The sequence below is a fragment of the Watersipora subatra genome, chromosome 7, assembly GCF_963576615.1.
Source record: "Watersipora subatra chromosome 7, tzWatSuba1.1, whole genome shotgun sequence".
In the NCBI taxonomy this organism is placed as follows: Eukaryota; Metazoa; Bryozoa; class Gymnolaemata; order Cheilostomatida; family Watersiporidae; genus Watersipora; species Watersipora subatra.
In genome coordinates this window covers 28126291-28136864 of record NC_088714.1, presented here as the reverse complement: position 1 = coordinate 28136864, position 10574 = coordinate 28126291, and the positions used below count along the sequence as shown (strand labels likewise).

Genomic DNA, 10574 nt, shown 5'->3' with positions numbered 1-10574 from the left:
TGAGAGCAGCCGATTGAAATTCAGCTAGCAAATTATCTGAGATGGCCATGGAGGCTGCATATGCTTTGATGCTTCGCTCCTCCTCTTTCACTGTCTGCTGTACACTTTTGAGTCCCCTACCGCCATCTTTCCTATCAAGATACAATCTAATAGTATCAGATTTTGGGTGGAGTGCTCCATGCATGGTCAGCAGTTTACGAGTTGCTATATCTGTTTCTTTGATGGCTTCCTCAGTCCACTTTATTATGCCTGCTGGATATCTTATTACTGGCAGTGCGTAGGTATTTATTGCCATGATTTGGTTCTTGTATATATATATATATATATATATATATATATATATATATATATATATATATATATATATATATATATATACATGTATATATATGTAAATTGAAAAATTTATACTCGCCTCAAGATCTTAGCTGTTCCCAATAGCGTACTTTTCTGCAACTCACCTGAGTTGATTAACCCACTCAGGACTGTTCACGAATACCTCGGGAAGAGTTGTGCTCTCCAGGGCCCATTCCCGAAGTACTCGGGTTGAACTTTGATTTGCTCTATTGCTTAGCTGTTTAGGTACATCGGTTTTATTCATTCACCAAACGAAGTTTAAGAGTCTGGGCATCATTTTGATACCAAATATGTGATTGGACAAGAAAGTTTTAACTAACAAATTATGTGATAGATATCAACTGTTTTGGAAATTTGATGATCGCCATTTTGGAAAAGGTTTATCCGAACGATGGCAAAATTTTTAAGTGAATTAGATGTGGTAATTAGCTCAGGGAAAGAAAATAGCAACAAAAGTAATGTTCAAGAAGAAAATGAGAATTTTCTGATGGAAGAAGGTAAGTTTTATGTGGCTATTTATAGAATTTTACCGAAAAAAAAACGATAAAAAGCCGAAATTTTTCTTGTGAATTTCTAACAAACTTTATTCTAACAGTCTAAGATATGGATTTTTTTCATGATACACATGATTATAACATTTTCAATCCAATAAAATTTAGATCTTTTTGCAGCATGAACTCATCACTCTATTACCCCATAATAAACAATAGTTTTATGATTTCCTTGTAGAACTACAAGATAATAAAAATTTCTTATTTCATTTATATCCAATTGTTCAACCCACATTTAGTCAAGCATATAGTTCTCAACCTCAACATCTACTATAAACTAGCCCCAACCACTAGGCTCTAATATTGGTCTATAGGGGACACTTACCACAGTAATCATCTTCATGACTTTTTGTGTTTATATTTACAGTATCAAAAAATATTTGCAATTTGTATTACCAATTGTTAGCTGCAGTAGACTACTTATTTTCAATTTGTTATCAGGTATTTACCCTGAAAAGCTACTAAAGCACAATTTTTTTAGGCTGTATCATATTTGCTACATGAAGGTGAAGACAGTCAAGGGCTTGTGAGTGATGATGCCGTTGATGATGAGCCTAGGGCTTCAACACCAATATCTGATGAATACTGCATCAACTAACTTATAATGGCAGCAAATATGCATGTGTAGTTAGCATCAAATAACTCTCACCGTGTCATAATTTTTTAATGAACTCACCCTTATTATACATGTATATATTGTTTCGTTTTCATGCATTTTCATTTTTACTGTATTTTTTACAATATATTTTACTGTATTTTTACACCTATTTTTTTGCTGGTAATTGATTGTCTGTTAGCTGGTAACTTGAGTATTTTTTATACATAATATATTCATAATAACCTCTGCAATGCATTTCAATATAAATTAACAAATTGTTTAATTATATAATTGATAAAACTGTCAGTGACGTAGTGTTGGTTAGAAGCTAGTAACACCTGTTCTATTGCTCGGAATTGAGAAATCTTTTTTTTTATTTGCTGCTGATAAAGTTTGCTATCAATCTAACATAGGTCCAACAATGTCAGTATCAAAAAACTGCTTGTGAGCTGCTACGAAACATGAAAAACAATTTTGATAAAAGAAAAGTTCACAGAATTATTAGAAATTGTGGTCAGTAGAATTTGTAAAGTGCACAAAAGTTTACATCACATTGTAGCCTGGAATGTCTTTGTTAAGCTGCAAAAAACAAATCAAGATTATTTTGAAAAGAACTCTAGTTATACTCAATTTTGTGTAGCTCTATTTTAATTGTAAGGCTAGTGAAAAATTAATTGGGCTGGGGGAGCAGTCAACCAATAACTAATTAGTCCTGAATGGGTTAATGTTGGAATTTGGGCAAGCCACATTTTATGCGCCGGTGTTATTGCGCCCAGTGCTCCGATGACTACTGGGATTACAGTTGTTCTTACATTCCAGCATTTTTCAATTTCTTCTCCAAGTAATTTCTCTGCCTGTTCTTTTTTTTGCTGGCTATATTGTAGTCATTGGGTACTGCTATATCTATTATAGAAGCCCTCTTGTTCTCCTTGTCTACCACCACTATATCTGGTTGGTTTGCTAGGACATGCTTGTCAGTTCAGATGTAGAAGTCCCAGAGGATCATAGCGCGGTCATTTTCATTGACCTTACCAGAAGCTTCCCACCAGTGTTGTGGTTTATTAAGGCCATACTCATTACATAGACTTCTATACACAACACCTGTGACTCGATTATGCCGCTCAGTGTATGCGTTTCCTGCTAGCTGCTTGCATCCACTGATGATGTGTTGGATGGTCTCAGGTGCATCTTTGCACAGTCTGCATCTAGAATCGTTTCTAGTGTGATAGATTTTCGTTTGGAGTTGCCTTGTTGGGAGCACTTGCTCCTGGGCTGCCATGATTAGCGACTCTGTATTGGCCGTTAGGATTCCTTTGTTCAGCCACATATATGTCTGGTGAAGATCGCCAACCTTAGATATTTGTTGGTGGTAAGCACCGTGAAGAGGTTTCGTGTGCCAGTTCTGTGTATATATATATATACGTATATATATATACATGTATATATATTATACATTTATATATACATATATATATACATGTATAAATATATACATATATATACATATATATATACATGTATATATATATACATATATATATATATATATATATATATATATATATATATATATATATATATATATATATATATATATATATATATATATATATATATATATATATATATAGCTAGAGGCCCTACATTGCCTGGGCAAGAAAAAAGTCATGGGGCAGAAAATTAATTTTAAATTTAATTTATTTAACATATAACAACTGGTATATATTTATATAATTATTAGTAAACAAAATGGTCACCAAAACCTGACCTGAAGAATACCAATATGTTTACAATGAGTATTCTATAGCTCTGTTTCCTGGTTGAAATGTCTTTGTCTTGTTTTACCTACAGAGTTATGGAGCTTTCAGAGGTTTGCTTTCTATGCATTGGCAAAAGTACCTATATCCAAAAACCTTTCAAGTGTTTTTTTTGTTTTAGCTACTGATTATTTCATGCATATCTGCATTTTTAATTCTACCAGCTGCTTTTATTTAGCGAATATTATAAAAACAACTTGTTTATCTCGAGTACTTTAACCAAATGTGAGTCTATAGTTTCGTGTAAAGGCCCAGGAACTGTTTCAGAAACCGATATTCCAGCTGTCACCAAGAACCTATCTAAAAGAAGAAAAATACTGTAGTGACTATGCATTCAATGAGTACTCTAAAGCTCTGTGTCTTGGTTGAAAAAACTGCTTTTTTGACCAACATTGTTATAGAGCTTATAGGGTAATGGTCAACTTATAAGCTCATAGTGTTCTGAGCATCAGGACAAAAATCTGTATCAAAGTACTTTCATATGGGTTTTCATATTTTAGGTTTTGAGTCTTTCAGGTAAATGTGCATTTTCCAATACCACTAATCGTATTTATCAAATATAATAAAACAAGATATTTTATATCTGGTATTTTTAACAGATGTTGATCCAGAGTTCCTCGTACAGGCTCAGCAACTCTTTCACAAGTTGGTATTTCAGCTGTCATCAGAAGCTACCTACAGCTGTGGGGAACTAATCCGTCAGTTTAAGGTCAGTTATGTACATTAAAATTAGTATAATTCTTGTGTTTAGCCTTACTAACAACAAACCATATAATAAAGTACAAAGGTACAAAGGTAAAACTACAATAGATTTGTAAAAGTTACCTCTTTAGAACTTTTTCTGAGATTCAGCTCCAAAGACTTAAGGCTGGACAACCAATGCCAAAATGACAACGCCAAGATACGGCGATACAGTGTGAACTAGCCTTAAAGGATCGTCATAGCTTTATTAACCCTTTCGTAAGTGATGCGAAATTAATGTCCCCCGGAGTTTTGAGCAAAGAGACATTTATGTCGTTTGGGAAATCCCAAAAACCGTTATTCGTCAGCCGTTTTTTATTGGCTATTTTTGTTTAGTTCTTCAAATATTCTTTCAGCTTTATATTACCAAACATAATATTATTGTGTTCCCTATGATAGTTAGTCAAACCTTACAAAAGAACAAAGTTCTCATGGTCACTACGGCGATCAACTACCGCCGAAACCTCTTCTATCGCGAACTACCACTACGCCGAAAACTACTAACGAAACAATGGCAAGTCAAACGAAATGACCGCGTCGAAAAATTGCTAGTAAAACCAACTACGAGGAAGATATTGCTGATTATGTGGTTGAAACTAATAAATCTTGTTCCAGTGGAAGCGATATTGATGCCAATGATTTTGATGTAGAGTCAGAAACCGGTAGTGATAGTGATGAATCTGAACGTGCTGAAGGTCATGATCCACGACGACCGTGGGGTTATGCAAAGGTGACCAATTCAAGAAATATTAAATGTAGTGTCTTCTACGTGTGTGAGTTACATGTATTTTAAATTTCATGTAATTATTCCTGCAAATGTAAAAGTTATGACGTTTTATGTATCCCTATGTACAAATTGCTAGTCATTTTGCAAATATATTCACTCTGTACACAAAGGTTTAATTAATTAATATACTTGCGAAAGGGTTAAGAGTAATAACTGTTTTTCATGTAAAAGACCTCCATATGATTTACAGATAGTAGTCTTAGTTATGGATTGTCACAGGCATGCTACAGACCAGTCAGAAGTAGCCTAAGCTTCTATAATTGAACATTTTTCTTTATACTTATTAACAACTGGCTTCACAATTAATGAGTATTTAGACAAAAGGAACTATAAATATAATGAGTTACCCTAACTCAACAACCGTTTTAAAATTATTGTTTGGCTCTGTCACAATCTCAGGTCTGCAAGAAAACTAGTATTATTTGTTATATTTTCCTAAAGAAGTGACATTCATGTTGCCTTAAATTTTGATTCAGGAAAAGGCTTATAAAAACAGAGACATTTAAATTTCACCAATTAGTAGTTATTTAGACAAACAGTCAAAAGTAGCTAATTATAATTTGTAGATGTCATTATCTTTTCCATCACTAAGATAAACTGAAACTTAAGTGAGCTCATAAACAGACAAATGACTGAACAACAGTGTAGTCATATGCAGTATATCTGTTGTTAGGAGTTGTTTTTATGCTTTATAAAATGTTACCAAAATAAGTCAGTTCATATTTTATGCTTTCTCTAGCTTAGCAATCTATGGTATAACCTATTTCAATTTAGATTTACTTCTCAATACTAATGGCTTTGTAGTTCTTGTCAAAGAGGGCTGTTAAAAGGGTTAAAACACCAAGGGAAGCTTTTGAGGAGTCTTTGATCAAAACTGAATTTGAAGAAGTGAGTGGCTTCTTTGAAACAGAAGTTGCTGAGGTAAAAACATTTTCACAGCTTTGTTTGCAAATTCTTTCTGATTTGTTCATTATCCAAAAATCTAAAACAGTAATTTATTTAACTTATTGGTGATGATGTAAGGAGTAAAACACTTTTTGAGGATAGACTTGCAGAAAAAGCTGAGTTTTCACAGAATTTGTGTATTTTGTATGACAGCTCCTCGAGAGATGCGAAAGGGAAGAAATGGCTCTACTACAAGTTGAAACAAGTATTGATGATATATATAGAGCAGCTCTGCAGAAGTTTGACGAAAACCCAAAAGTTGCAATAAGTGAATCTGAGGATATTAAGAAGTAAGCTATTGCTACAGAGCGGTAATAGTTTCTTAGCTTTTTAAATTTAATTTCCCAGTTTGACTGTGAACAAACATTATCGTTTTTATTGCAGCTCTGAGGACAATGAACTAAACATAAGTAAGCAACTTGGTGAATATACATGTATAGCGGATTAGTGCTGCTAAAAGCATAAAAGCTATCAGTTACCATGCACATAAGTCTTCGTGTGTATTATTCATAAATGCAATAAATCAGATTTCATCGTTGTAGTCAATTCTTTACTATAAGAAATACCGTGTTTATCGATCCAAGGTCATGATAATATCTTACCCTTAGGAAAAAGATTTCACTACAGAGGGACTAAGTCCAGCTACTCTGATTCCAGCCAAGAAGTGTACCATTTACACCTTTGGATCACCTTACTACATTGCAGAAAAATTATGCATGTACTGTACATATTAAATAGATGATTTCATTGCGTGCAGGACTGCTCGCAAACTAGCAAAATTTTGGCCAGCAGTTATGAAATACAGAGTAAAAATAACGAAAAGTCAAAAGAGGGAAACACTCTCTGGTCAACATAGAGAAATCATCTACCAATGATACATGAATACTAATAAATTTAGATGAAAAATAAAATGGAACAAACTCAAAGGTGGTAGACAAGACCCGTTGAAGAAACTTCCTGAACACCAACTCAATTGAATGACCCGATATACCTTAGTTAATATGTATCAGTTGTTTTATTACTGTTACATTGTATAATATAGTGTTGCGGCAGAGTGCCGTGATCAGACCCGTAGGGACTGGCCTAACGGTCACAGTGGTCGCCGAACCGAGCCTTCCTGCTATCACAGAAGACTATGCCTGAGGTTATAAATAAAAAGTTCCAGTGATAAATAAAGAAAAAGTGCGATGCCTAATGAAAAGCAATTGTATAAAAGAAATTGAACGCAATCGTATCAGTAGAGCAAGCGCAGGCTCTCTGCATGATTATCTTTGTTGAACACGCATTTGAATTTCTATATTTATATATAGGCTATAGTGCACCCTCAGAATACGGTTTTAATCTGTTCCAGGGATGGCATCATATGCTGAAAAATTCATATCTTTAGGCATGGAAACTATAGTAATTATACAATGCAAATATCCCCTGGTAAAAATCATCAAAATTTTATATTGGAAATATTACCGCTTTCACATAAAAAATGCTAAACTGAGAAAAGTCGGTCATTACGCTTCTTTTATGTGTTATGAAAATGTCTTCAGACAACAGCCTTTCAGCATGTTTGTTATTTCAACATACTGCATATAATAAGCACATCAATTGACAAATTTGAACTTGGTCAAAAATTTGTTGAATTTTTGTGGTGAAATAAAATTCATATGGCGAGGTTAAAAAATTATGATGTTCCACTTTGTAAGGTTAAAAATTGTATAACAGAATAATCGTATCCTCGGGGTGCATTGTATTTGCAATGAAATCTATATTCTTTGGTGACTAAACACTCGGTGTGTTTATTTATTGTTTGACTGTCTTAGGGAGAGTGAAGGAGCGTGCAGTTTCACTTACAATATTTTAAATCAAACTGTTGAGATTAGGAGCATCTTCATTGCATGAGTAATTGAGTAATGTGATTTTTATCTAGCCTTGTAACTAAACTTAGGAAATTCAACCAAAACTCTAAAAAATTGTGGTTACTAAGGCAGTTGCTTACCTTGCCTAAATGCAAAGTTTTCTTTTAACCAAAAATCGATGATTTAGTGAAATATCCTTTCTGCTGAAATCCACAAACTAGTGAAATATTCATAATTAGGAAAAAAATCTCAAGTTTGACAAGGCATATAGATCTAAAAATAGGGGCAAGGTGTTGGTATACTAGCTTCATAAAGTTTTAAGTATTGCATAGGGCTATAATTGTGTGACACGCCATAAACATTTTTCTACTGCAAAAACTGCTTCAGCTTTCTGAGTACAACTATATTATTTCAAATAAGTCTAGAGTAACTAGTAAAGAAAGAATTCAAAGCACTTACTAGACATGGACTAGAATTTTTAATCAACTGGCTTTTCTACTGTGTATGTACGTGTCCAATATATTGTGCCTAAGAGATTACCATATTGATAAGTGACAAAAGGTACATTATGTTCGTTATGTAGCTTCACTGTGATTATCAACTTTTTAAATTTTTGCCATATAGCAAAGAGTTCATAATAGCTTTTAATCTTGGTGTTTAAAGATTTTTAATGCTCTCTTGCTAAATGGAACTTCTCTCTGTTCATAGTGACTACAGAGAGTATCTAGAGAAAGCATATCGACAAACCAAAGTAAAACTTAAGCATGCATATCAGATGCAAAAGTTACAGAAGGAAGTTAAAGACCTGACTGTCCATTTGGAAGATGCTCATCACCAATGGCTAGAAAGTGATAAGAATGTTCAGAGGTATCTTAAACTATAAAACAAAACTGATTAGTATGTAAAATTAAATGCGAGATACAGGCTTGATTAATAGTATTATCTACTTTAGAGCTAATGAAGAACTGAGAGTAGCGAAGGAAACGCTGCAGAAAGCGGCAGAAGATTATGAGCAGCAGCAGAAGCTTGATAAAGAGAGAAGGGCAAGAGAGCAACAGAAGAAAGCTGAAGAAGACTACGAGTGGCAGCAAAAGCTAGAGAAACAGAGAGAACTAATCGAAGAACTGGTGAAAGCCAAGGAAGACTATAAGCAGCAGCAAACGCTTGATAAAGAGAGAGAAGCTGAGGAACAACTGAAGAAAGCTAAAGAAGAATACAAGTGGCAGCAAGACCTTGATAGAAAGAGAAAAGCTAGAGAAAAGATGCAGAGGGATCTGGAAAATTGCAAGTTTCAGCAACAGCTTGATCGAGATGCAGCTCGCTATCATGATCTTCTTAAAGAAATGGAAGCAAAAGTCTTGGCTGTTAAACGTGAAGAAGAAAATGCTGTAAAACACTCCCAACAAGTCAAGGCCCTCGGGAAATTGAGAAATGATGCCGAAGATGACAAAGCACGAGAAAAAAAAGCATTTGAAGACAAAATGAATGAACTTAGCCTTGGGGAAGCAACTGTGTTTTTTGCAAAAAAGGTTGGAAGTGCCGTGGTTACGGTTGTTGAAAATATCGGTAGCGTTCTTCAAAAACCTTTTTCTTAATGAGATATCATTATATAGCGCTATAGTTTTGTTATTCTAAGGCATCTTGAAAACTACAACTTAAAAACAAAGATTTTTGGCTTATCTTTCATGCAATGTATTATGTTAGAAATCTTTTTATGCACCAGATAGCTAATGACCTTTAGAATAAATAAAAATTTTGTGGTTAACCAAATATGTGCAATAATGCACAAACCTTCCTCTGTTGCACTTTCTGGTAGAAAAAACATTATATTTTACCTGCTTTAATGTTACAGCAGGATTGGTTAGTGTAATAAGTACTTTTATCCTCCTATAGTCCACCAGCTAACTTGACACCAAGACCGCTTGTATTCGAATGACACAGTAACAGGAATGACATAACGAATGACGTAACGAATGACATAACCACTAGGTAACAAACACAGAGACAGCAAGTGGTGTAAGCAAGACAGTCTGTGGTGACAGTAGCCTATGAAGATAGCTTTGCTGTTGGAGAAGTAATTGGAGTTGATGGAAACAATCTTGATGTACGGTTCATGAAAGAGGGTGCCAATAAAAGGTTTATATGGACTAGAGAGCCAGGGACTGTTGAAAGAAATTTTTTGTGCTTGAAAGTGAATACATACAGCCATTTCAGCTTAACTTGCAATATGTCACAACCAAGTCATATGTTATATAAAAAAAAATACCTTGCATACAAATATGCTTATTTTTTGTATATTATGTGATGTCCATACCCCTAAATGACAGGAATAAGTGTAAATGTTGTATTATACAGCTTAATTCAACTTCCACCTACTTTGTTTATAGTTTATCAATAGATCAATAAATAAATGAATGTAGGTTTTCCAATGAAAATTTTCTGTAGCTTTTTTGTAGTGTCCGTACCCTTTAATTAGCTTCACATTATTTGATGCATAGACATGGTTGTGTTCAAGCTAGCCATGTGAAACTTTATATGCTGTTAACTTGCAACCTGGAAGACTTGATAATTTTCAGTAGAAGCATGAACCAATCCTGAGAGGCAAACAAAATTTAAAAATTCCAAAGTGTACTGAGTTCTACAAAATTGGTTAATTAGATGGTAAATATTGAACTCTAAGTTCCTTTTCTAGAACATTGATAGCAATTACATTTTGTGCTCTTAATGAAGGTTTATACTTGAATTAATATATTCCTGCACATTGAAATGGCTGGCATAGCCTTTAATGTTAATATGAGAGCTGCATTGGATGTCATATTCTAATTTTGTAATGTCTGTACCCCTTCAGGCATACCCTGATAAAATGTTAGTTAAAATCAGACCCACTGGAATAGTGTGCTTTATCATTAGGTTTCTGAAAGGCCAGCC

At 34.0% G+C, this 10574-nt stretch overlaps 1 protein-coding gene across 1 annotated transcript; it reads left to right on the top strand.

The window, feature by feature from the left end:
- Positions 1–3361: 3361 nt before the first annotated feature.
- Positions 3362–9241, top strand: LOC137400628 (uncharacterized). The gene is made up of 8 exons (XM_068086959.1): positions 3362–3376; positions 3824–3839; positions 3923–3968; positions 4680–4794; positions 5656–5772; positions 5950–6086; positions 8355–8513; positions 8599–9241. The coding sequence occupies exons 1-8, from the start codon at positions 3362–3364 to the stop codon at positions 9239–9241; spliced, it is 1248 nt and encodes a 415-aa protein (XP_067943060.1).
- Positions 9242–10574: the final 1333 nt, after the last annotated feature.

Excerpts from the sequence above, each read along its gene's own strand:
- LOC137400628 (XM_068086959.1), top strand. Across the intron at positions 5,773-5,949 it reads TTGAAACAGAAGTTGCTGAG|CTCCTCGAGAGATGCGAAAG; the intron begins GTAAAAACATTT and ends TTTGTATGACAG. Across the intron at positions 8,514-8,598 it reads AGTGATAAGAATGTTCAGAG|AGCTAATGAAGAACTGAGAG; the intron begins GTATCTTAAACT and ends TATCTACTTTAG.